This window comes from Thunnus maccoyii, chromosome 6 (assembly GCF_910596095.1).
Source record: "Thunnus maccoyii chromosome 6, fThuMac1.1, whole genome shotgun sequence".
Taxonomy (NCBI): Eukaryota; Metazoa; Chordata; class Actinopteri; order Scombriformes; family Scombridae; genus Thunnus; species Thunnus maccoyii.
In genome coordinates this window covers 5,115,495-5,142,986 of record NC_056538.1, presented here as the reverse complement: position 1 = coordinate 5,142,986, position 27,492 = coordinate 5,115,495, and the positions used below count along the sequence as shown (strand labels likewise).

At 37.9% G+C, this 27,492-nt stretch overlaps 1 protein-coding gene across 3 annotated transcripts; it reads right to left on the bottom strand.

Moving 5' to 3' along the window:
* On the bottom strand, positions 1-26,760 carry LOC121898486 (alpha-2-macroglobulin-like). Of its 3 annotated transcripts, XM_042413605.1 has the most exons (36): positions 25,885-25,926; positions 24,967-25,077; positions 24,622-24,802; positions 24,185-24,341; positions 23,523-23,575; positions 22,774-22,794; positions 21,404-21,569; positions 21,234-21,318; positions 20,985-21,129; positions 19,978-20,095; positions 19,741-19,850; positions 19,476-19,643; positions 18,746-18,973; positions 17,660-17,723; positions 17,431-17,576; positions 16,832-16,981; positions 16,364-16,510; positions 16,212-16,281; positions 15,172-15,316; positions 14,690-14,915; positions 14,157-14,283; positions 13,867-13,988; positions 13,706-13,757; positions 12,631-12,714; positions 11,800-11,976; positions 10,513-10,588; positions 10,152-10,308; positions 9,982-10,056; positions 8,467-8,629; positions 4,916-5,103; positions 1,740-1,952; positions 1,261-1,385; positions 937-1,027; positions 679-850; positions 471-512; positions 1-254 (listed from the first exon to the last, which is right to left on the bottom strand). In XM_042413605.1, the coding sequence occupies exons 2-36, from the start codon at positions 25,044-25,046 to the stop codon at positions 250-252; spliced, it is 4,329 nt and encodes a 1,442-aa protein (XP_042269539.1). In that variant the 5' UTR covers positions 25,047-25,077; positions 25,885-25,926; the 3' UTR covers positions 1-249. The 3 variants fall into 3 exon arrangements, with proteins under 3 accessions (XP_042269539.1, XP_042269541.1, XP_042269540.1); XM_042413607.1 differs by lacking the exons at positions 24,967-25,077; positions 25,885-25,926 and adding an exon at positions 26,251-26,760; XM_042413606.1 differs by lacking the exon at positions 24,967-25,077 and having other exon boundaries at positions 25,885-25,962.
* Positions 26,761-27,492: the final 732 nt, after the last annotated feature.

The window sequence follows — 27,492 nt, the reverse complement described above, 5'->3', positions numbered from 1 at the left end:
TGGGACATTCAGATGACATTTTATTGTACATTGTGTATGGATTTCACTTTAGACACATACAGGAGTTACACAGCTGAAAGGATTTGTGGCAAAATGTAACAAGCAAAATAAGTGTTAACTGTTTGTGTATGATTACACTAACAGACATGGAGCTACACAACGTATATAAAATGAACATTTTTAAAGTGCAAGTCCTTTTAAAATCTTCTGAAATCTGTGATGACCTGAGGACTGACCACCCTTCACTCTTCATGCTGCAAAAGAAAGAAAGAAAATAATTCTGTTAAGACTACATATGTTGATTTCTAAATTGTTGTACATACTTAGATTAAGATCTTAGATTAGATCTGTCAAAACAATTTATAACATGCTGCTTTTTGTGGTCAGGTTAAAATTGGTTAAAATGAGGTTTTTTTCAGGTCATTAAATGAATGTTTTAAGTGTTCCTGTATGTTATTGCAGATTGTTACCGGCAGCACAAGGGTAGCTGTATTCTGTCTCAGCCTGGTCACCTGAGAGGAAAAAGAAGTAGAAGAGACATTAAAACAAACAAAAACATTCAAACCCTCTTCATGTGTCCAAAACTCCAGCACATTTACAACTTGTAGTTCTCCAAATTATATTTCTTATAACTGTTCAGTTTGTTTGTAAGTGGGTTTTAGAGTTAATGTGATTTACTTGGCTGGTAGTAGTCATAGATCTTGACCACGGCTGGCTTCAGGTTCTGCACTTGGACCTCCTGTACGAGCTCTAAGCTGTGGTTGATGGGTATGTCCTTTGGTAACTCTAAGTACACCAGAACATGATCTTCCTTTTCTTCGACACGATCCACCAGCGGGGCACGTTTGAGCTGTGAGGACATGATATTCAGCTGAGTTACCACGACATCGACATCTGACACAAATATTACAGGTTTAAACTACAGTAATAAGTTACCCATTTCAAAGACTCTGGATCTGGGACAAATCCAGAGAGCATTTTGATGTCCAGGATCACCATGTTTGAACTGGTCTCCTTCCCACTATAACTGTAATGGAACCATAAAAAATGTGATGTTACACAGTGAGATATTACTCTGTTCTTCATAGTTGTACTGGCTGATGCATAGAGAGTTTTTAATGTGAGGCACTGGCAGTACTACAAAATAACTACAAAGTTGTAAACATTTCCAACATGTCCATCCACCAACAGTTACTTAGGAGATTATTTGTTTGAAATTGCATAATTCTTCTATCATTGTTGTACCGTTGATGTACTTACAGTGATTTTAGCTTCAGAGTGAGTTTAGGTGTGGTGGATTTGCTGGTGCAGTTAGCCTCTGGTTTTACCTCCACACTGAGTGTAGTTACATCAGCAGGAGTTGGGATGTTATAATGAAGAGAAATCTGTCAAACAGGTACACAAGGAAGATTTAACATTCATAAAAAGTTAACAAGAATCTTATGAATTTCCTTTCCCCTTTGAGAAGTACCATCTGGTTTTCACAGGCTAATGATTGTAGTTTTAGGTTTCCAGATTGAGAAAAAGATTTCGAGTGATGCTGCCTCTTTCCTTGGGTGGAGGAATAAACGTTTAAAATGAATACATTTCCTTAATTTATAAAATCATTTCTGTATCTCCCCATCTTTTTGACAAAATAATTTCATGATAGTTAAATAAGGGATAGATTTCATTCCTTTTTTGGAACAATAAGGGATGAAATTTATCTATCTACCAACAGATCTCCAGCATTCACTGACCTGCATTGACACACATGCAGTTCCCTTCACCTCCAGGCTGTACTTTCCTGTCATGTCCTGCAGCATCTTCTCCTGGTAGAGCAGTTTGTTGTTCTGGTTCACATCAAATGTCAGCTGGCCACTGGGAGACTGGACTGTCACTGTGCTTGAACCCTCTGGACTGAACACCAGAGTGGAGTAGAGAGCCAGAGCCTGAAGAGCCACCACTGTGTCCTACAACACACACACACACACACACACACACACACACATAGTCGTGTCTCTATCACTTCAGAGGACATTACATTAACTTACATTCATATCCTGGAGACTTATCCTAAGCTTAACCCTAACCACCACATGCCTAACCCTGACCTTAACATAACCCTAAACTCACCTTAACTTTAAACCAAGTCTTCACCTTAAAATTAATGATTTACGTCAGGGGGACTTGCTTTTTGTCCCCACATCATGACTGTGTAAACAGATTTATGTCCCCAAAACATGAGGAATACCTGGACCACACACACACACACACACACACACACACACACACACACAGAGAGAGAGAGAGAGAGAGAGACATGTAGCAGACTTTTCAAATTCATCTTTTCTTATAATCTCATTCATGCAACCATATTGCAACTTTATATTTAACAATAAAGGCAGACATGATTTTTACTTTTCGTAACCTCACAATTATCAGGTTCTATCTGCATTCTGAGTGGTTTTTGAGATATTGAGGTTCAAAGTTTTGACATCCTAGTTAACAAAACTGACATAAAGTACAAACACCCTTAATGTGCTCTAAATATATATTATCAAAATCTTTTTAATCACATTTTAAAGTGTTGTTTTTATAACCAGCTGATTTCTGATAGAACCTTCTAACTCTGAGAATTCAGAAAAGAAGATGATTTTGTTGGAAAAAGTAAACAGATTTATCATATTTTGTTTTAATACACAAAATGATGATATTTGGGCATAGACAACGATTTAGCTGCATGTTTTAAAGTTAGACATAATTACATTTGGTTTTCACTGACAGATTTGAACTGATAAATTTAAGACAGACAGAACATTTAAAAATGTTTCTCTGTTAATTTCCTTTCTCTGCTTTGATGTTTTTTTGCTGCTGTCTCTGTCTGTTGCTCTTCATCTCAGAGCTTTTCTGCTCTCAAATTTACTTATTTACGTATTTATTTATTTATTTGTTTGTTTGTTTGTTTGTTGTACTTCAACAACAATCTAGGGTCTCTGTCAGTGTCTGAGCTCTGAATGTTTCTCTGTCATTACTGATTCTCCTGCAGGACCCAAGTTATAACATTAAACACACACAAACACAGTTAGCAGCAGGTAGTGTTAGCATCAGCAAACAGCAGCCTGAATGTATCTTATATTCTTACATATTCAAATTTCTCTTTCATATTTGTTAAGTACTCAGAGTAACTTAGTCACTAAAGGGAAGTTTTTCCTTGCTGCTGTCGCCAAGTGCTGCTCATGGGAGACTCATGCAGTCTAGACCTGCTCTATGTTAAAAGTGCCCTGAGATAACCTTTGTTAACTAATTATTGCTAACAACTCTGCTAACTGTGTAATTAAACTTAGAAAGCTAGCTGACTAGCATGGTACAGTAGATAGAGGTCAACATCAGCTTCTAACTGAGCTCAAACAAGATACAAAACTGACTTTAACTCAGTTGGTGTTTGTATCTTACTTAATTATTTTGATCAAATTAATCAATTTGGAGTCTTCAAAACTTAAGATTGAGCAGCATTTTATGACGTTTTCAACTCATTTAAGCACAGTCACAGAGCAGTGAGGTTAAATGGTGAAGAGGTGGAACCTGATTGGTCCTCCTGTCTACATTCTGAGCTCTGATTGGTGCTTTGCAGATGAAACCATGTAGTCTAGTTAGAGATCGATTTTTGAGAGAGAACGTTTTCTTTTCTCAAATTTTAGGGCCAATAATGCAGAAAACAAAATTAAACCTACACAAACTGTTAATAACATGTCAAAAAATACTTTCAAATGAATAACTCATTTTTGACAAAAATATCAGATAGAACCATATAATTCTGAGGGCACGATTTATCAATTTCAAGTCTCTCCAAGATGTTGATCATTTGATAGCAATGGCTGCCTAAAGGTAGGAAAGCTATGATTTAAAACTGGAAAGTAATGCTCAGTATATGTGATTTGAAGTTAATAGACTATGATACTGCTTTTGTCCTTGGTGTGATACAATCACTGAAATCAAATTATAATCATAATTTCTAAGGTCAGTTTTGCATGGAAAATTCTCTGCCTCTGAAACGGAGGCATAAACATGGGATGGGATTTACAAGAACCACAAGGGAAGTTGTAGTGAGAAAAATAAACATGCATTAAACATAGGTTTGAATATAACAAACTGCTTATTAGAAACAAAAAAATAGGCTTTTATTAACAAACACAGTATCTGACTACTGTGATGCAAAAAACAATAGAAGGGGAAGTTTTGGTTTGTGTTGATCAAATTCAAATTTGAACTCTACCATCAATGAACTATATCATCACTATAGGCTGCAACTACAAATCTTTCTTTTGTTGAGACATTTAAGTGAGTGTTGGGCTGCGTTTATGTCAGGATCCATATCAACACAACATCCATCATAACCTGCACAGGTCTAATCTGATGAACCTTTTGCTCCATCCTTCTCTCTCTCTGTCTCCACCAGTTGTGGTGCCTTGTGTATATTTTGTGCATTTTTAATTTGTCTTATTATGTCACTTCATCTGCTTTTCATTTCCCATGAACGTGTTTATTGCCTCCTAATGTATTAATAATTACATAGATGCTAAAGATCATAATATCATCATTTATGAGTAATAGCTAACAGTTTTCTCAGGTGGAGTTGCTAAGCAACTATTTTATAATCAAAATCACTCTGATAACATAGAAATCCCTCCTGAGAACTGACAATGAGCTCTCCTTCACTTACAGTTTTCATCTGGAGGGCAGTGACAGGTGCAGTCAAACTGCTAATTTGCATAATGAGGTGCCGTCTTAGTTAATCAGATGATGAAAACACAGATTGTGGCCACAAGCTCTATGAAAACAGTAGCTCACATTTGCACAATTCCATTTTCTTATAAATCTATCCCTGTACTGTATGTTTGACTCAAAGTTCCACAATCAGCTGTTTTGAATGTACCTGTGTAGAGGAGAAGCCTCCATAAGAGTTCTGCTGGTCTGTCAGCCATCTGACGATGCGGCTGGTGTAGGCCAGGTCTTCAGCAGTAGGGGAGGCGATGAGTTTTGCCAGTATGACATACGAGCTGATCTCCACAGACAGAGAGGCTGACGTTTCTGTTGCTGTCTGAGACCAGCGAAGCCGGCCCCCTAAGGACAGCCATTCACAACATATAACCTTTATTTAATCAGGTAGTTTCATTGAGATCAGGATCTCTTTTGCGAGAAGGATCCAAATAAAGCAGGAGAAATAAAACAGAGAAGACACACATCACACAATCGGTCAGATATACTGTATCTGTACATCCATCAAATGGGCTGAGACTTTCAAGTTTTAATGTCCATGAAAATGAAATGGTAGTCTTCCAAAATCAGTATTTACTCATGGGGTTTCAAAAGTTAGCCCGACCTGGTACCTGGTCTGATAAGCTGTAGTTTTAAATTTGAGAAGAGATGTAATATGCTGAGGGATCTTTAGTAGGAGAAATTTAGAAACAAAAATGGTAGTGTGTAGTTCTCTTGTTCCTAGTGAGGACCAACCCACTTACTGACTTTCTGATGACAATGATCTCCTCCAATGAAACACAGGGCACAGTGGTAAACCGCATCAAGTTGTTTTAAGGTGGAATGAGCAGCATGAGAGTACTATGTGTCCATAGTCAAGCATAGTTTTCCTGTCGAATTCCTCCTCTAGAGCTACATTTCTAAGTATCTACAGGCCACCTAAATACTGCGCTACCTTTTTTGATGATTTTGCTGAACTGCTGTCTATTATCTGTACTGACTTTGACTGTGTAGTTATTGTTGGTGATTTTAACATCCATGTTGACAACCCCCAGGACAGAGGGACTAAAAAACTGTGTTATATTCTCGATAACTATGGACTGACTCAGCATGTGACAGAGCCCACACACAACAAGGTGCACACTCTGGACTTAATCATCTCTAAGGGTCTGAACATTTCTAAGGTTGTAGTGACTGATGTTGTTCTCTCTGATCATTCCTGTGTTTTCTTTGAGAGTGCTATCTCCATGCACACAAATGTTCAAACAGAGGTAATCACAAAACAGTATATCACTGAAAACAAAAGTGAAATATTTATTTAGGCTTTCTATTCCACACCGGCCGTCTCTTGGGTCTCAGTCAATGAGTGTGTAGATAATTTCAGCTCTAAAATTACAAATGTTATTGATGCCATTGCACTCACTAAGGTTAAGGTTGTCTCTGGTAAGAAAAGTTCTCTATGGAGAAATGCCACGCTGGTCAGAATGGAAAAAAAGAGTGTTGAAAAGCTGAATGCAGGTGAAAAACAAATCTATAAAGAGAGACATCACATTTATAATTTGGAACTGAGAAATGCAAGGTGGTCCTTCTTCTCTGACATCATTGCCAAAAACAATAATAATGCACGTGCCTTATTTGCTACTGTCGACAGGCTAACAAACCCTCCTGTATCAGTTGCCCCTGAACATCTATCCACCAAGGCTTGCAATGAATTTGCCTCCTTTTTCACTCAAAAAATTCAGAAAATTAGACAAGCAGTCAGTGCCTCCATATCAGGAGCAGGATATGTGTTATCCCTGTGTCCACTTAAAATTAATTTGAGTAGTATGATACAATACCATCCGATCAACCACAAAAACCTGGAGGACATTATACAACATCTGAAATCCTCCTATTGCTGCCTTGATATTCTGCCCACAGGCTTTTTCAAAATTGTTTCCTACAGACTGTCAACACATCTCTTCTCTCAGGTGTCTTCCCACACACCCTGAAAACTGCCGTCATCAAGCCACTCTTGAAAAAGAACAATCTAGACACTTCATTAATGAGCAACTATAGGCCCATATCAAACCTCCTGTTTTTAAGTAAAATCATTAAAAAAAACCTTTTTTCAACAGCTGAACAACTTTGTGGCACTAAACAACCGTTTTGATGTCTCCCAGTTAGGATTTCAACCACATCACAGCATTGACACTGCTCTTATTAAGGTCTTCAATGACATACACTTAAACACTGACAGAATTACAGTGGCAGAATTACAGTATTAGTATTACTGGATCTCAGTACGGTTGACCGCAACATATTACTAGACAGATTGGAAAACTGGGTGGGACTTTCTGGCACAGTACTGAACTGGTTTGAATCCAACTTAAAGGAAAGGGAATACTTTTTGTCTATAGGTAATCACACATCTGAGGGACAAAAATGACATGCGGAGTTCCCCAAGGCTCCATTCTGGGTCCTCTGCTGTTCAACGTCTACATGCTCCCACTAGCTCAGATTATGGAAAACAACAAAATATGTTACCACAGTTATGCAGATGACACACGAATTTACATAACCATATCACCAGGGGACGATGGTCCAATACAAGCATTGAGTAAGTGCATTGGACAAATCAACGTTTGGATGTGCCAGAATTTTCTTCAGTTAAAGAAAAACCAAACTGAAGTAATTGTTTTTGGAGCCAAGGAAGAACAATTAAAAGTCAGCACTCAGCTTCAATCGATAATGTTAAAAACTGCAAACCAAGCCAGAAATCTTGGTGTAGTCATGGACTCAGACCTGAATTTCAACAGCCACATTAAGACAATTACAAACCTACTATCATCTGAAGAATAAGAAGGAATAAAAACAAGAATTAAAGGACTTATGTCTCAGCAGGATTTGGAAAAACTTGTCCATGCATTTATCTTCAGCAGACTTTACTACTGTAACGCTGTCTTCACAGGTCTCCCTAAAAAAAATCAATCAGACAGCTGCAGCTGATTCAGAACACTGCTGCTCGAGTCCTCACTATGACCAAGAAAGTAGATCATATAACTCCAGTTCTCAGATCTTTACACTGGCTTCCTGTCTGTCAAAGAATTTATTTTAAAATACGGCTGTTGGTTTATAAAGCACTGAATGGTTTAGGGCCAAATTACATTTCTGATCTGCTGCTACATTATGAACCATCTAGACCTCTCAGGTCATCTGGGACAGGTCTGCTTTTTGGCCCCAGAGTAGAAACTAAACATGGAGAAGCAGTGTTCAGTTTTTATGCTCCACATATCTGGAATAAGCTCCCAGAAAACTGCAGGTCTGCTGCAACTCTCAGTTCTTTTAAATCACAGCTGAAGACTTTTCTGTTTGCCACTGCCTTTTATTAAACCAAATTTGAGGGTTAATATTTTACACTGCACTGTAACTTTTATTCTCCTGTTTTATCTGTCTTATTCTATTTTAGCTTCTTTTTATTTCCAAATTCAACACTTTTTAATTGTATTTAAATGTCTTGTTTTACTTGTGTTGCTTTTATATTCTGTCTTGATGCATTTTATGCTCTATGAAAAGCACTTTGAATTGCCTTGTTGTTGAAATGTGCTATACAAATAAACTTGCCTTGCCTTGTCCTCAAGAACAAAACATGCTTAGACAGATCATTACAGATGACAGATAAACAGGCACAAGTTGAGCTACATTCACAGTGATGAAGTCAGAGTGATTTCATTTAGGAGGATGACTCACCGTCTTTTGATGCAACCGTGTCTAAGTGCTGCAGAAGTTGAGCACGGGTCTCCATGTCTCCAGCCAGGGTGAAGACGTATGCCAGCAGAGCTGTAGTGTAGGTGTTGCTGAGGTCACTGGTGGACTCCTTAAGGCAAGACAAGCTCTTCTTCACCACAGGATCCTGAAACAGATAAAAATCACATTGTAGTATATCTTCTTATGACTCAACTGATTTTGATTGATCTAAACACAACTTGTTCATTTTATGTTTTCCCATGGACCAAAGACAATTCATTGAATGCCTTTGACTGCCATGTTAACAAATTCTTTTATTCAAAGAAACGTAAATGAATTAAGGCATCAAATAAGTTTCCGCTCAGTGAGTTTCAATGGGGACTTATTATTGTTGTTGAGACAATTCTGACTTCAAGGACGAAGTGCATAAATCAAAGTTACAGCAGCACAGCAGTGACAAATTATTTAACAGCACCGCTAAACTGGATGACAAAGACTGATACAGAGGTAGCAAAACCACCACCAACACAGACCAACATTGAGCTCCAGCACAATGACATCCCCAAGTGAAGCCAACAATGCTAACCAACCAAACAGAGTGAGTTTCAGTGTGAAAGGTTTTTTTAAAATCTGTTTTGGATGGTGAATATACTACTCTCTGTTTTTTTTCTGTGCTGTGTGTGCTGTGGTTGCTACTGTTTAGCTGCTAACCATAGCCAGTTAGCAGAGCTAATTGTTTCATCAAACTCTTCCCAGTTGCAGAAGAAACATATTCATCGTTAGGTTATTAAGTGTTATAGGGCAGGTAATATTGTGTGTTAGTAGGATTAATTTTTGCTCTGAATACAAAACATTAGCACTAACAGGAGCAATAAATAAAATGGGGAGTTATATCAAGCGTCCAAGGTTTCTGCTGTGAAAGTCAAATAATAATTTTATGTAAACAATGAGCTGATAATAATATAAAAATCAATAATACTTATTAAATTCTTTGTTGTAGTAATTTTTGCAGTAAGCAAACAGCAGGTATCTCATATGTGCTAATGTTACCTAAAAAAGAAAATGCTAACATTATTTCTGTGAGGGATGCTTTTGTGCTTTTAACCCAGTGCTGCATGGATGGTTTTGGACACACAAAGACAATTTCTCACTTCATGTAGCACTAACTACATGTAGTCTGGGTCTGCGTTATCACGGCTATTAAAAACACTTTCCTAGATGACTGCCAATAAAAATGGATGTCGTCTTCTAATGGACTGATCTATGGTTGAGACTACTGAGCAGTGCTGAAGTAATGTCTGGAAGCATTTTGGATTGTGGATAAAGGTGAGGCTGTTTTCTGCCTGCAGTAATATTACCAAGAACATTTTTGAAAGATATCACTGCTAGCAAAAAATTAAACTAAAAACCTGCACACTGGGAAGACATGATGAAAGTGAGATTATGGAAAATTTACTTGAAATGAAACTTGAGTTTTCAGTGAAAACAACTTGAGATATTTGTGAAGATTGTGCTCACATCTTTGGCAATGTCCATCTCCAAGAAGGCAGCAGTGATGTAAGCACTGAGAGTCACTTCATCAGACACACCACCCTGTTAAGAGGAAGTATTATAAATAATATCATCTTTGTACATCTAATATTCAGGCTGGCATTAGTTACTAATGACCTGATCCCCTTTAACAGTACCTTCATTCTGTTATTAAAGAGTTTTCCTGACTTTTCGAAACAGCCATTTTGACGTTGTTTACTCTCCAGCCAAGTCTTAGACTCTTCAATCTTTGCTGGGTCAATGTAGATGAAAGACTTTGCTTTGACAAAGGATCTCAGCACAAAAGCAGTCAACCTGAGGATATAAAAACAAGGTTAGACATTGACTGAGACAGCAGAACAAGAGGAAGCACTTGAACTGTGTATTGTCTCATGATAGTCACCACAATACACTAACTAATACACTAATGCCTGCAGAAAGATGAAAGCCATCAGCTGCCAATGATCACATCATGTACATATACTCTAAGTACAGCATGTGATTCAGTAATGTTCTCACCAAGTGTTCCCCGTTCCTGCTCCAAATGTGCTGTAAGCGCCATCGTCATGTTTGTAGTTCAGCTGTCTCTGGTAGCCTGTGCAACAATAAAAGTATGCTTATTAAAGCTATAAGGATACACACACTTTCAGATTTAATAGCAAGTTCAATATTAAGGTTATCATCTGGGGTGAATTTGTTCATGATGGCTCCATAAGTTTGACAGCATGTGATATGTTCAGCCTCACTTTGCCCAAAATGTATTTACCTACTTGTTAAAGACATATTTTCTCAGACAATTTCGCACCACGAGCCATGAAGTTCCACATGAACACACGATTTACTGCCAAATTTAGAGCAGTTTTGGTTATTTCACACCAGAGAAGTCTCTCTGTGCTTGTTTTGCCTGTGCTCTTCTCACTGGCTTGAACTGAGCGTGGTTCAGTTGGAAAACGGTGACGTCACATTTTCACGTGCACTAATCACAAAGGAGCAATATTTGAAACAAAATGCAATGACGGTTGCAGGGTTTACTGCTTATGCTGTCAGGCCATTGTCAATCAAATCTGATCATTCTGAGTTTTTGAGTTTTAAACTATAAATACTAATAATGTTTCTCAGTCTAATTTTGTTCAAATTGTTCAACTTCCAGTAAAAGCACAAGTATTTGACATTAAAATTGATGCATATCCCTAATATATAAACTGTATATCAATTGAATGTCGGTTATTTTTGTACTCAGTTGTCCCAAATCACGCTACATGTATTCTCTGACTATATACAGTAGTTATGAGCATCTACAATTTTTCTCACTACACCATCTTCAACTCTTTCAGTCCCTTTCAGTCATTTTCACAATCTCAGTTTTGTAGATTTTATATTGGACTTTAAGGTAAGAGCCCACATTTTTCTTCTTTTTATGTGTGTGTGTGTTTCTTTTCTTTAGGGACTGTTATAATGACAAATCTGAGAAAAAGAAAAGTAAAGCTTATTATCAGAAATCCTCTCAGGGCCTCCAGACCAATCAGATTCAACAAGTAGGCGTGTTGGAAACTAATTATTTTCATTAAGTTGTAAGTAAACTGATAAATCTAATGAGGTCACTTGGTATCTACCTTTTTCATGCTGTTTGTAACTAAAAACACCAAAATATATTTTTTAATATTCTTAGCTCACTTTTTGAACATGTAATTTTGTCATTTGAAAGATAACCTCTCTGCCAAGCCAAGAAATAAACAGCAAAGTGAATATTATCACAACTTGATGAAAAATGTTAGTCAGGTTTGAGGGTGTTGCTCAGAGACTCACCACTGGTCAGGAAGCCTGTAGCCTTTTCCATGATGGCTGGGGTCAGCTGCTGGGTGTTTTTCAGGTACTGGAGGATGTAGATGTTGGGAGCCAGGAGAGCCATGTTCTGCTCTCCACATCCATACGGCATCTGCAGCAGTCCATCCAGGTTCTTCAGGGCCCGGCCGAGGATGTCACCTGCACAAAAACACTGACTCACTAAGCCTGAACATGTAACTAACCTCACCTTTCACCCTAAATGTATCTCATAAACACTAGTAATCTAAGTATATTTTCTTTTGGTTTTACAGCACTGAAAATGTTTGTAAGAGTTGTGAAGTTGTAAAGATGTATTTTCATTATTTGAAAAATATTATATATATAGTTAAAAAAAATTGAACGAAATTAATCACAGAAAAAGATGAGCTAAAGCCTTCTTTTGCTTAGAAACAGCAAGTCAGATGTTTTGCACATAAATCACGTGGGGGTTTTTTTCAAGCAAAATTTGTGCTTATTTTTCTTGGAAGCATGTTAACAAGCTTCAAAAAGAGCAGATACAGCAGGCAGTGCACAAAAGGAGTTTCTGTATTCTTTCCCATGACTGTGTTGCATTTGTTGTGTTCCTGGTACAAGTATAATCCTGCAATCACTAGTACTCATGCACATTTTTGACTATAAATCTGCTTTATGTGTTACATGGAACTGCAATGGTTGAAGTATAAAACCAAAACATAGTATGACACTCCAGCTCTAATGTACTTTTTTGTTATTGATGCCTTTCTTTATGATGCTTGTTAAACTTAAGGATTTGTTTAGTTAAAGCAACACTCAATAAAAGAAATAGTTGTTTACCCAGGACTGATATTGAGGCACGGGCAGATCCATCAATCATGTTCTCAGGGAGGTGTATATCTATTTCCTCTGTCAAAGCCTCCCCTGTGTACAGACAGAAAACAGTCAGCTTAGAGACAGAAAGCAGAGGTCACAACTAAAACAAGGTTATTTAGATTTAAGGTGAAGTCAGTGGATCATCAATTGCAGTGACGAAAATAACTGAATACATTTAATCAAGTAATATACTTAGGTAAATTTTAAAATACTTGTACTTTTACTTGAGTATTATACCTCCACTACATTTCAGTGGGAAATATTGTACTTTCTACTCCACCACATTTATTTGACAGCTTTAGTTACTTTTTAGATGAAGATTTGACACAATGGATAATATAACAAGCTTTTAAAATACAACACATTAAAGATGAAACCAGTGGTTTCCAACTTTTTTGGCTTTTGACATCTTACATAAAGCAGTGTGTAGTCGGGGTCACATTTCACATGTCTATGAGTTGTTAACAGCTCCACCAAATAGTGATTTTTCCCTCTAAACTTCTCACATGGTTTCATTTCAATAAATGTTCAAATGATCCAATATTTCACCAAAAATCAAAGATGTATTTCATCTTATATAATAAGTATATATAATATATCAGTTAGAAGGACCAGTCACCTACATTTACTTTAACTACATTTTGCTGCTAAAACTTATGTACTTTTACTTAAGTAGGATGTTTCATGCAGGACTTTTACTTGTAATGGATTATTTTTACATTGCTGTATTGGTATATTTACTTAAGTAAATGGTCTGAATTCTTTTTCCACCACTGATAGGAAATAAGATAGATGAATGCCACAAAACTGAAGGTTCTTTGGGTGTAATGAGTTTATGATAAAATGTAATAAAATGTATTTAAGTAATGACATTTAAAAGAAGACACTTGTACTAAACTTGAAACAATTGCCATAAATATACTGTAATTACTACCTTTTTGCAAGTAATGAATGTCTCAGTTACATGTTTGACATGTAATCTAGGGCACCCTTTCTAACTTTTACAAAACGTTTGATGCCTGGCCTCACCCATACTGACCTTTAGGGCAGAGCAGCCAGTTGTAGGTCTTTGTCTTCTCAGTTCCCTCAGCCTGAGAGGAAATGAGATAGGAAATAATGTGAGTTCCAGTGTTACTTTTATCTTAGATTTAATACAAAATGAAATGGTTTTCTTTGTCATCTTAGTTTTAGGGTACCAACCTTTATAATGAGAGATCGTGTAACCACGTCGATGCGACCTCTGTCTGGCACAGTCACGATCTCATTGTCACATGAAACCTCGGATGTCACAGCTTCAGCTTTCACAGTCACATTCACAACCCCTAAAAAAACATCATATACCCGTGTATAAAACTTGATTGATAATTTTCTCAGATGCTGGAAGTTCTAAAAGTGTCAAAACACTTGTGAGTTGTGCTGGTAAAAGAGGGACAGCCAGGACAGCTTCAGGGCATCCTGAAGACCTTGATGGATAAAAGCTTGATGCTCACCTAAGGCTGAGGGGGCCATGGTCCACCTGAGGGTCTTGCGTTCATTGCCACACAGGCAGGATGTGTACTGGTTACCAGAGAGAGGAGTGAGGGTGAAATCTAAGGAGGGGGCTGGAGTCACAGTGACCTGTTTAAGAGAGACAAACATTAATTATAAAACTGGAGTTTAGCATATGGCATTTGCTTACTGCAGCCTGTATGTAGCCAACCAAACCTGATTAAAAACAGTCCCACTGCTAGGAATAAAACATATGACACAGCATAATACATGTGCTTTGTGTGTCAAAATAACAGTACACTACTTAAATAAGTGTGATTATTAATAACATATCTTTGTTCACTCCACTCTGCTCCACTCATTGCATGCCGACAGTAGCATTTAGCACAAAAGAGCACTGTTCAAATGTACAGCCTCACAGAGCAGCTAGCATGGTCTTGTTAATGAAAGAGCAAGATCAACGCACAAAGAATATTATAGTGGCAGACTATGTCATGTCAGGTAACACTAATAAATCTGTAAAAATATGACTTACCATGATGCAGCTAGACAGGTAGTTGAAGGTGGTTGCCTTCAGTTCAAAGTGCTCCCCCCGGATGATGGAGTAGGGCAGACTGAGCTCGAGGAAGAAGGGCTGGAAGACCTTGAACTCTTTACGAGGAGCCAAGCCAAAACCATGAGGGGAAAGACAGAAAGCCTCCGTCTCCCAGGTGGTGATAGTGTCTGGGACAGTGACGGAAACATCCTTCGTTCCAGACTCTCTGGATCAACAGATCAGAGGTCAAAATGAAAAAGTCTCCAAGAAGCATCAGTAAAGTATTTCCATACCATTAATGTGTGCAGGAAGTCAGCCAGTTAAAAACATCTTTCTATGGGCCCAGTGGGCAACTTGTAATGAATGGGGTGCCATCTTGCAACACAGTATCCAATTCTCTTAATACATCCACAGTTTATTATCCTCAGACTCTCATTTTTTCCATTTCATGACTATCAAAACCCCTTGTGACAGAAACTCACCCAACTTCCACCAGGTCCCATATCCAAGTCTCAGGGAAGAAAGTGCGAACTGTCTCTATTGGCGGAGGAGGAGGAGAATAGGATCTTACTCCTTCCCACTCCACTTCAACATCTTCAGCAGCACTGCCCACCCCGTAACTTATACCTGAAAAGAAACTAGAAAATATTTAGGGCTGTCCCCGCCTCAGAATTTTCACAGTTGAGTAGAGTCAGCATGGCAAGTGGGGGGTGTGGTCTCATTTACAGTATATATTTATCTTATTACATATATTTCGTTCTGATAAGCCTACATACTAAACATCATTATATTATTAATTTGTTTCTTTCTTCAACACAACCTGCTATGAGAAATATTATGTCTCCACCCAGTGTGTAACCACAGTTACAGTCAAATCAAGCGCACTTGCAGAGCAGCCACCCCACACTAAACTGATACAAATCATGTTTTACCTTAATGCTGTTGTTCATCATCTGAAAAAATCAGATTTCTACACAGTCAGAGAAATAAAAAGTGTAAGTCCTGGTGTTAGTTCAGTTATAAAATCCAAGCCCCGCATGGAACATCTCCCCTGATGGCTACTGACAGTGCTGTCAGGAGAATCGATCATACAGGATTTTAAAGGAGATGGCAGAGATGCTGGTATGTGTACGTTTAAACAGGAGTTTATCCGACTTGCATTTAACACTGGAGCCCAGAGCTCAGAGCAGGAAACAGAGTTGTTCTGCGTCACACAGTTTCCATCTTCTCGCTTAGTTTCCATCACAGTTATGTGTTTAGGTCATTTAGAGACACAATTCTGAAAAAGTTTACAGCCCATCATGCTGCATTACACACACACAAAAAAAGCCAGAGATTTGACTGAAAAAATGCAAGTCGACTCGGGGTTTATTGACTGATGCATCGACTCAGCGACTTTTAGGGGGCAGCCATCAAAATATTCTAACAGAAGTGGAGAGCAGCAGTGACGCAATGAACTGTCTTACTGTACAGCAAAAACACCATCAAAAAAACCAAACAAAACAAAAACAAAACAACTCACCATACAAGACGTATTCTTCTTCATAATCGAGGCATAAAAGCAAATTTGATGCCATCTTCAGCCCTACATTCTAGATAATCCAACAACATACAGATGTCACTGAAAAGTTCATCACATGCAACAAGAGAAATTTTGTCGCATGTAATAATTACCTGAAAAACTGTATGAGCATCATCTCTCTCGTCATGTCGGGGGTATGGCAGAACATATCTTCTGGGTCTCACATGCAAGCATTCTACTGAATCTACAACTTCATGTGGAATAGAGGATACTTTTGTGATGGGCAACAAGCCAAATATCTGAAAAGAAAGACGGTTCAAAGCTATAAACTGCAACATATTTGTTATTTTACAGAGCTGACGATTAGGGAACTCCTGGTAACTGAGGCCCACTCTTTTATCTTGAAGCCTGAATGTAAAGTATATCAGTCAAAATAGTGCCTTCACCTTATTTCTGAATATCAAAGTGCTGTACAAGTGGGTAAAAACACAAAACCAGCAATGAATCATACTGAAAAGCTGTATCACATACAGTACTAGACAAAAGTTTGGACACACTTAGGGAAACAAAGAAAAGGGAGAAAATGAAAGAAAGAAACACTAACTAATACCAGCAGTTACCTTGTCTGCATCAAGAATCTTCCCTGGCTCCTTGATGAGGACGCTCTGATCGACAGCACTCACAGCACACAGAGAATCTGGCTGGGCTGTCAGCTGCATGGTGTTCTCCTCTCCTGGGACAGCTGAGGATGGAGAAAACTCCAGCAACACCTGAGACACACACAAAACACACATCACACCATCTGGACTTTAGAGGTATGATCTGAGGACCTGTGATCCCTTCAATGTGACACAAATGTGTATTTTACTCCAACTCCTTTACATTTTTAACAAATGCCAAAAGACCAGATTAATCCTTACACAGGAGGCATTTTTGGTCAAGTCACTGGTCTTTTCATTGAACTGACATCCTCCTATTGGCCAACTGATATTTATCCCCTTTCTTCTTGCAGGAAGAGTCAGTAATTGCACTTCTGAAATTGTTTTAGTAGCAGTAACTCAACGTTCTCTTGCCCTCCAATACTTCAGATGAGTGACAACTTTTCAATGAAGGCTACATATTATTATCACCAGTGATTCAGCAGGTGTATGATTCCTTTATGACTCCACAGCCACGTCTGACAGACAGTCATCTACATTCGTCTTCCTCTCTCACTGACCTTGTGACCGAAGCATTTCTCAGTGGAGAAGTCAGCACTGTGGGCGATCACATTCTCACTGGGAAGGACAGCGTAAGCCACAACCCGGAAATCTGGTGCCATTTCTGGAGACACTTTCAACTTAAAGGACACCTCACCCTCAGATACTGAAAAAGCAAACCAACTTATATGAACTGTCTTACAACTTACATTCACATGCTTCCCCAAACTTGTGATTAAAGTCGCCCACCTGATTTATCTTGCACTTCCACCTGTTTAAAGCCTTGCATGACAATAGCTCCTCTGGATAGGACCTGGGGAATTTGAGAGAAAGTGACACAAAGAATGAATAATGTACCTTAACTTTAAACACTCATTCCCTTTAACAACAGAATACAACAGTGTCTGCTGTTGTAATTTGTCATGTTATGAAGTTCTTAGTGGGATATGTGTGCAATGTTTGTGTCAAAAAGTTTGTCGTACAGCTAAAGTAATGAGTTCATATGATGAAAGTTACAAAAACTAAACTAAACACAGCTCTAGAATCAGAAATAGAAATAGCACAACACAACACAAAAAAGTGCACAGAACATGTAAAAAGTAACCAAATACTAAAAGCAGTATGTTATAAATCAGTGTTTATCTATGTTTTAGGCTCTAGTATGTGGTTGAAATTTTAACATGTTGAGCAGCCTGCAATAGGAAAGTAATGTGTTGAGGAACAGTGTTGAGTGTAGATCACCAGTGTTTTGGAAGTGCTCTCAAAACATCACTGTAGTTACAGTATGAGCATCAAACAGAGGAAAATAGACTTGAAGCTGCTATACTGGCTGTGGGCGGGACACTTTGTAATGTAAAGATTTACTAACATAATGAAATAAATTGTCATGAAAAGAAGTTTTTCTACTTGTTTGTAAGAATGTGCTCTGCTATACTCATCACTATTTTGTCCATACTGGGATCCTGTAGGACTCACTGTTTCCCCACAGCTGACTGGTGAGGAGGTGGTCCTTTCAAATGTTTTGATCCATAACCCTTCAGAAACGTGCTCCTTGCAACTGAAGTTATTATGAAGATTTCTTTATGAAAGTTACCCCAAAGTTAACTTTGTTAACCTACAAATCCAGCTTTGTGGATTTGACTTCACTGATGTAATAATAGTTCATTTAGAATTTAAAAAATAAAACTGAATCTACAAACTCTTTTAAACAGCTTGGTACAACTAAACAGCTGTTCTGACACTTCTTAGGCTTGTGGACGTTTCTCAAAATCAGTGTCCATGTTTCTGGAGGAGACAGCTGGGGACAAGCTGAGAAATAGCTCACCCACCACTCACCAGATACATCACATCTGCAGAGCCCTGGGCCTCTCCAACTACAGTGTATTTGATGAACATGTCCTCTTCTTTGTCACAGGGAAGTGATTTATCCTTCGTCTTCACCTCCAGGAAACTGACTGACTTTGTATCACGAGAATACTGTTTGGCCTCAGACAACGTGTGTTCTCCAACCTCATAGTGTTTAGATCTATAGGCATGGTACTCCAGTGTTGGTTTGTTGCTGACCTACAGAATAGAAAAGAAACACTATAAATGAGCTCATGGTGGTTAAGGTTGTTGCAAGCTTTAGAAACGCTCTAACTGTCCTGTGAATTGGTTTATGTTTAAACTAGTATCATTTTCCTATTGTTTACTCACTAATCTGCTTTGTGTCCCTCTCTATTCTTTTATATTTTCCTATTAAGTGTTTTTCTTTGCCCGCTTTTTAATACTACTATATTTAAAGGCCAAGGCTGTGATTCAGATGTAAACGAAGACAGTTAACAAACGATATATAAAAAGCTTACATCATTCAAGCACAAAATGAATCAGTTGGGTTGGTGGTAAAATCACAGCCAATCCAATGGTTTTGGTATAAAAATAGTTCAAAACTGTTCCAATATGGCCACCAGCTACTATCAGACCTTGGTCAGATGCAGCATATTTAGAAGCCGTTGTAGGTTCGAGCTGTTGGGTTGCAGAGAGTTTTCATGTGACTGACAGGTTGTTAATGCTACCTCTTACTTACACTGAGGCGGATGTCTCCATGGAGGGTAGCTGTGCTTAATGAGAAGGTAGCGATACCATTGCTGTCAGTTGTGAGATTCTGTAGCAAATGTGAAGACCACCTTGCTCCCTTAAACAGGTACAGCGGCTTGTCAGCAATGGGTGTATCATTGTAGTATACTGCTTTAACCTGTCAGAATAAATGTCATTATTGAGAATACTCATTGCTTCAGTTACGCTGTATGTAGAATCACATGGAAGAAGTGAAGATAACATTTTGCACTTACTTTTCCTTCCACATTTGATCCTTGGTTATAAATCTTAGGTGTGTCAATAAATGACAGCTTTCCAACAATAAATGAAACAGGTATTCTTTTCTCTTGTTTGGGTGAAATACCTGCACGAGATGCCTCCATGTTACAACATGTATACCATATTGGATAAATACATGATATTGCTAGTTTAAAAAATATATACTGATTCCCTTTTAAAATATAAAAATTATAAAATCTAATAAGACTTACCAGTTCCCTCCTCTTCCACTTCAGCTATGAGGATGAGTCGATCATGCAGCACCTTTTGGCCAAGTTTTGTGAAAGTGGACATCTTGATGGTAAAAGTGGCACAGCCTTTCTTGTCCATCTAGAAATGAAAACGAAATAAGATCAAATAAAATGTACAAAAAAATAAGAAGTTGAAGGAATGCTCAAACTGTCTCCATTTCATACCCTATACTCCATTCATCATACATTGACTTGTAAATGTCATTCAAACTTTAAACTTCACACACTTTGGAATTTCCTACATTCTTTTTCATACCATTTTCACTATTCAAAGTTCAAGTGTTAATTTTTAAAAAACATTATATTCAGACATATACAGTCTAAGGGCAGGGATAGCTGCATGAATAGCAAAGGTGCCTCAATGATAGTCGGCTTAATATAGTTCTTGGCTCATCAGGGAATGGCTCTGATGAGGGAACGGGTCCAAATTCAACTAATTGGGTCTAACTGGGTCGGGTCTCCTTTTACTGCCGCAGGTCTTGGTGTCTTTATGTCAATATGTCCAATACTCGAGTGGACCTGAACAGACCTGAGTGTACGTGGTATCAGCTCTGATCATGTGGTACGTCACAATCACCACAGGAGAAAACAGTGTGTTTTGAGTAGAGAGGAGAATGTAAACAGTCAAGTGAAGAACAAGTTAAAGGAAAAGGAGAACAGGAAGGGAAAAAACAACCAGCACGTCAGCTGTTTGCTCCTGTTTTATGCAAATAGTCGACAGAGATGAGAAAAAAAGTTCTGATAAGGGAACTGAAGCCAAACGCATTTTAGGAAAATCAGTTGTCTACAAGATTTATGCTGTGAAATGAATTTTGAATTTCTGGAATTTGATTCACATATATAAAATGTATTATTAATTTATATTAAATAAAATAAAGTTAAAATAATAATAAGAAATATATCGCTTCTGTGTTCTCTCTGTTTGATATTTCAGCAGAGAGATTAGACTGTCACTGTAACAACTGTACCTGCTTTGTCTCTTTGTGGCATGGAGCAGCAATCTCTCTCTCTGCATGATCAGGGTCGTCTACAGGGGTTCCATAAAAATAGTGATTAAGAGGTCTGCAAATCTCAACTTTAGCGCTGCCTGGCACAGGCTGTCCATATGTGTACCTAATTAGATGGAAATAAATAATAAACATCAAGGTGTTGTTCAAAAAGAGTCATTCACTCACCAAACTGGGCCTATTTTAGATATTTAAAGGACTTTTACTTACTTTGCACATACTTCAGCTGTGATGTCTTCCTGCTCAATACTTACTTCATCAGATGTAATTACTTTTACATCAAATTTAGGCAAAACTGGGGACAAAAGACAGTCGTTAGCATTCTTGCTACATTACAAATAGATTGAAATGAAAAGTAAAAGAAATGAACCATTACTCACCATATTTCTCCACCTTGAAGCTGTGGTGTATATTGTCTTCACCAGTCGTCACAATAACTTGGTAGGATCCTTCACGGGCCTCAGAGTTCAAAGAGTAAGAAAGCTGCAGTATTTTACCATTGGAGGTTTCATTCAGCCACTGTCCAATCCGGTTTCTGTTAGCATCCTGTTAAATTAAATGAATGGGAAGAACATGTATTTAAGACACAAATAGGAAACTTACAGGACATTTACACTCCACACAGAAATACAGTGCTAACCATGCTGCTCACTGATTCTTCTCCCTCAGCAAGACTGCAGATGAAACTGGGCCATACATTTACTGCTGTAAAATTGTACTTGTTGACATCATGTTTACTCAATGTGCTTTTAAGAAAGCTTGCATCCTACATTTTGACAACATATTATCTGAAATTATTCTCAAATAGATCCTGACAAATGTATTGTCAGGCTAAAAATACCAGTCCAGTGGCAGATGTATTGGTATCAGTATGTACTGTATGTTGGCAGACAAACAGAATTTGGCCCTTATCCTTAGAATGTAGTTTAATGCAGTTAAGAAAGAGAGAGAGAGAGAGAAATATTAACTTAAGTCCCATGGACCCCTATTTTCCTATCATTTTGTGTCTAAGTGACTAATGGGGACAACAATTCTTGAAATTGGTCCAGGATTGAGTGAGCTGACATCCACTAAACGGGCCGCAATGTAATCTACACTACAGGTGCTTGTTCTCGCTGCTGACAGGCTCATATTGTTATTATTAGTGTCTGACAACATTAAGGAAAGGACCATACAGAGAAATAACACATTTTTCTTTACCTTATACTTGATGCGGTCTCTTTGTTATTGTATCTAATCAAGTCTCGCTCAAGGAGAAGTCTCACTCTGAAATCTTACGAGGGTTCACATGTTGTTGAAATCAGCTAAAGATACCAAAGTTTCCCTTTAAGGAGTCAAAATTGGGTAATGTGAAAAAAAGAAAAAAAACAACCAACTCCCTCTACTGATGAAGAATGTAAGAGGCTGTTGAAAGCTCCAGAAAAAGTTCAATGTAGTTTTTCTGGTATGTATTGTTATAATATCAGTCACATTTGCTGTTTATAATGTACTACTCTTACTCTTATCTCAGCCATCTTTCATAGATGTTTAAGTTGTTCCAGTGTAAACTAGCTTGTCTCAGTTTGTGTTGTACCCTTGTCACAACTCTTTAAAAGCCAAATTTGAGGGGTCATTACCAAATGTATTGATGTTAAAACATCTCCTCTTGTTTCAAGGTAGGTGTATATCAGTCAATCTTAAAGTAACTTTCAGTCTAAGATCCCCCAGTATACAGTATGTTGAGGTGTAGATATTGTCATTATAGCCTTACCTCAATTTCGATGACATTGTACTGCAAAAAAGAAAGAGAGAGGTTTGTTAAAGGAGTTGGTTTATTGTTCTCATCACACAGTGTCCTCTGAGTCCAGGTTAAAGTGATGAACTGCGAGTCATTTTTCTTTATTTAAGAAATCAGTGATGATACGTAGTCAAGGCTCCGATGTTTTTCAATCATTGTACAGGTATTTACTGCGTGAGTTCAACACAGTCAATATAGACTAGAGCTCTTATGTTTATGAATTAAAAATATGAAACAGGTTTAATAGACATTCAAATAAAACAGGCTTTTCCTCAGATTATCAGTCATTCTGATTAATAGTTTTCTTGAAAAAACAAACAAACACAATTCTATTTAATTTTAGTATAGTTCCAGTTATTTCCAATACAAACAGATTTCTTTGCTGCAAACTGTTGAAAATGAGAAAGTCATGATAGGGGTTGACGGATTTATCACAGCGTCAGCAAAAATCTTTCAACTCAGCACAAGCAGGTTTACCTAAAGGGGCCCTGGTTGTACTATTGACCCTTGTTCAGGAGCAGATTGATCAGAAACATAGTCCTGGTTAAATAGCACACCCATGTCGATCATTTCATTACGTAACCTCTGTTCAGTACAACTAGCTGGTGTGTATATTCCAGGTCACTGGGGCACTAATTGAAACTTGTGCCGTTGTCACATAGTGTCACAAATACTGTGATTTATAAATTAAATCTGAAAGAAAGGAGAGACAATTCACTCACCAGACGACTGGCAGGTCTGAGCCTGGTATCAAGTGAAATGACTCTGAAATGGACTGCAAAAGAGATGACATACAGCAGTGTTAAACATCTTCTGTCCACTCAGACATAATCATTATTAAGTTAGATACTGTAAAGTAATCAGTGGTAGCTATCACATCACAGTCTTAAACATTACCATGTGACACTGCTTACTCACTTTGAGAGGGTGTGTCCATACTTTTGACCGGTACTGTATGTTCTTTTTTCACATGCTAGTGTGACTTTTTTTATGCAAACGCTACTTGTCTCTGGGTATTTGTGCTTTTAACCTGTGCTGCCCATTGATGGTTTGAGATACAGACAAAAGTAATTTCCCACTAGTTGTAAGTATTAACTCTGAACTAGTGTTATACTGCTAGTAGTTGGTGTTTAGCACCTGAATTCCACGTGTCATGTTAGCTAGCCAGAGCTGACAGATATCTATCAACATGTCATATGATTAAAAAGTTTGAGAAATGCATACAAATTTACATCTGAACAGTCATTTCTTTATTGTTTTGCTTTTTAAATTTTGAAAAAGTCCATATACAAGTTATACACGCACATCTTCAATTGTTTGTGAAGGGGAAACCCGTATAGTACTATATTGTGTTCAACATCATAGATGATCAGCTCAGAGTTACCTGTTTGTCCAGGAAGGTAGATTGGTTTATCTGTTTGGACGAATGTCATTGGTTGATAGACCCTGATCATGACTTTCCTGACTTGTCTTGAATAAAATGTGTCACCTCGTACCTCCACCTCCAGTTTCTGCACCTCTTTATTCTGCACTTCAGGAGCCTTTAACAGAAATATATTTTACAGACACTAGCCGAGAAAACCATTAACTCACACTGTAAAACTTGAAAAAGAGTTTTGGAATATTCTTTTTTTTTATCTATTTAAAACCTAAAATCACAAAAGTAGGCTGTCTAAAACAATTCTAAAATGTTTTTTTTTTATCTTTTCATGGTGGTTTGTGTGTTACTAATGTATGTGTTTGCTACTGTATAAGTTATAAAATACCACCAAAGGTCAACAAGATTTGCAATCGTGTATTTTGTACATCTGGAGAGCTGACCTTAAAATCAATGCAGGTATGAAACTCTGTGTTGTATGTCTCTTTGAGGAGGGTTGTGTTCTTCTCTTGGGAGACCAGAGTGACGGTCATGACTAGAGTTTCATTGGGCTGCAGGAGATTCACGCAGAATTTGGTCTCAGCTCCAGCTTCAAGAACTGCAGGAATTGCTACCATGTACTGCCTATAGCCAAAGAAACACACAGTACATACACACACAGTATTACTCACTGGATCTGACATGTTAGAAATTGTAAGTCAGTAGGTATGCATCTGCCCTTCTACTGTAAATTACACAAAAAGACTACATGCTATTGCTAGTTTTATAGACACTACAGGTAAACTTACGGTTCTGAAACAGTCCGACCCAAAGACATCCAACCCAGGCAGACAAACAGTGTCCATGTCTGTGTCCCAGAAAGACCCATGACTGACTGGGGTAAGCCTCAGAGTCAGCAACTGATAAACAAACACATCTATCCTCCTTTCACCCATATCACACAAATACACCCATCACCTCAAGACAATCATTTACAGAAAAAAAACAAACACCTGCCCAAATGGAGGAGAAATTGAATTTTAATTTGTAGGATATGTTCAACATTTTTTTCATTTGTAAAGGTTATTTAAAAAGACAGCCATTTAAAACAATATAACCAACCTAATCTAAACAATTGACTGAACACATCAATTTTAAATACAGACGGAGTGTTGTACTAGCAGAAAATGGGATCTAGTTTATACTATTGCAATGAATCAAATTGGTGTAGTTTTGTCTCTCACATTCAGTAAAGGCCCAATCACACCAAAAAATGGCATAGCAAAATTCATCTACGTGTCTTCACAAAATATTTGGTTATAGAGGCTTGGTGACATACAGTATTGATTACTTGCAGGCAACTGCTAACACGCTAGCCAGCCGTGACATGCTATTCTTAGTCAGTCACAACAGCTACAAGCTTATTTCTATTCTTTGTACTGTGCCCTTTCCTCCCACCTGGCATTTTGTTCTTGTAAATGTGTAAAAAATTTCATTCAATAAGGACTTTTCTTGCTACCTGTGACTTAGGAAGTTTGTTAGCTGGGTTGGTAACATTAAGCTCACACACTTTTATCGCACTTTTATTTCCAAGGTAGGGATAAGAGACACATCAGTAAGGCAGCTTTTATCTAAATTTAGCAGGCCTAAAACACCAATTTTACACTCTGTGATAAATCATCGAGTTTAAATGTTAGCCAAAAGTTTGTAAGTCTCGGAATACTTACAAGAATGAATGTTGAGAAGAATTCTTACATTAATCCATTAAGTCTGCAGTTGTAATCATGAATATGCTGTTTATAAATGGATTTGGGCCACTGGGAAATTGTAATGGGCATTTTAGACCAGTGAAAATATTTGTTAGTTGAAGCCCAGTGATTTGGACTCACATTTTTGATTCTTCACCCGCCAGGCACATCTAATTGCATTCTTTTTCATGGGAATCATACCATTGACTAGTGATAGAGAAAGTACTGCTTTTAATTTTAATGTGATTTGCACCCTGTTTACTGATTTAAAAAAAAATCTTATTGTACCTTACTCTTCTCAGCAATTTGTTTTCCACTCTTATTCCAGTTCATTTAACAACTCACCATCATTGAGACTGGTCGGCTGCCAAAAAGACAATAGCTGATTAAGGGTATTGGGGTTTCCTCAATCTAATTGATATATTAATGTTACAGTGACTTATTCAGTTCTGCAACAGCGCCCTTTAAACTGTGTGGGATGTTTGATTTTGTCATATGAACAGCGGTTACCCAAACTACTACGGCAAAAGTAGATCATTTTCTAGTAAACATACCTGTGTGGACTGTGTGGTCATCCTCAAATAATGATGATGGGTTGCAACGCACCAGAAGCAAAACCCACATGTCTGTCCAATGTTTGTGAATTGCTGACCTCAAGGACAGGGACAAGAGACACTCCTTTGTGGACAGCAATGGACAAATATTGGACAGATAAGACAGATGTTTTTCAAAGAGGAGGGAAGGGGACCCCAGCCGAATCTGGACCAGCGACACTGTGGTTAATGGTCAGCATTTTAACCCCTACGCCAAGGGGCACCCCATAGTTACAGTTCTGAGGAGGCACATGGCAACTACAGGACAGCTTGCATTGTAGCTTCTGTGGCTTTGTGCATAGGCTTTGTGGCTATGCTGTATCCCCTTATATAAATCAAGCTTTACAATGTCATCTTAACACGCGTCCTGGGTAGTTTACGACTTGTTCTCACCTCGACTTGTGTGACTCTCACAACGACAGCCATGTCGCCTAATACCATGTTCATGTCTTTCCTGAGCTAGCATAATTGTGAGTTTTGGACTGGAAAATAGTGCTCACGTCAACATCCAAGTTGTAATTACAACTGGAAACTCTTACATGAAAGTGCCTTAAAAACCAAATAAATGGACGCCTCACATAAGTCAAAGACCAAATGGGTCTATTTTTGAATTCATTCATCAATCTGAAAACAATTATGTGACGTTCAAATACCACAGCTGCATTAGAACATTGTATGTCCTCTTCTGCAACTACACCACAACAACGACAGCCACTACTAGAAATAATAACATCATATGAGTTATGTTATCTGAACTTGACTTAAATAAATGACTTCTAATAAAGTTCAGGGGTGACCTTTGCGGTTGCAGCCCCAAGACTGACTTAAGTCAAGGCTCAAAACTTACTTTTATTCACTAGCGTTTGAATCCTCCTGATGTGGCTGATTTTTGGCTTGTGCCTATTCTGTTAAGTGCCTGTGTGCCTTGTTGTTTGTGTCGGTATTTGTGCCTTTAGCTACCTGCTCAGGTCTATACAGCACTCTGGTCAACGTG

What these genes read in the sequence shown, in the direction of transcription:
- LOC121898486 (XM_042413605.1), bottom strand. Translation starts at nt 25,046, where the DNA reads ATGGGTCTTTCTGGGACACAGACATGGACACTGTTTGTCTGCCTGGGT. An exon ending in ATGGAGACATCCGCCTCAGT is followed by an intron (nt 18,974 to 19,475) that starts GTAAGTAAGAGG and finishes TCTATTCTGTAG; the next exon opens with GTCAGCAACAAACCAACACT. An exon ending in TGGGACCTGGTGGAAGTTGG is followed by an intron (nt 14,916 to 15,171) that starts GTGAGTTTCTGT and finishes CTGTTGATCCAG; the next exon opens with AGAGTCTGGAACGAAGGATG.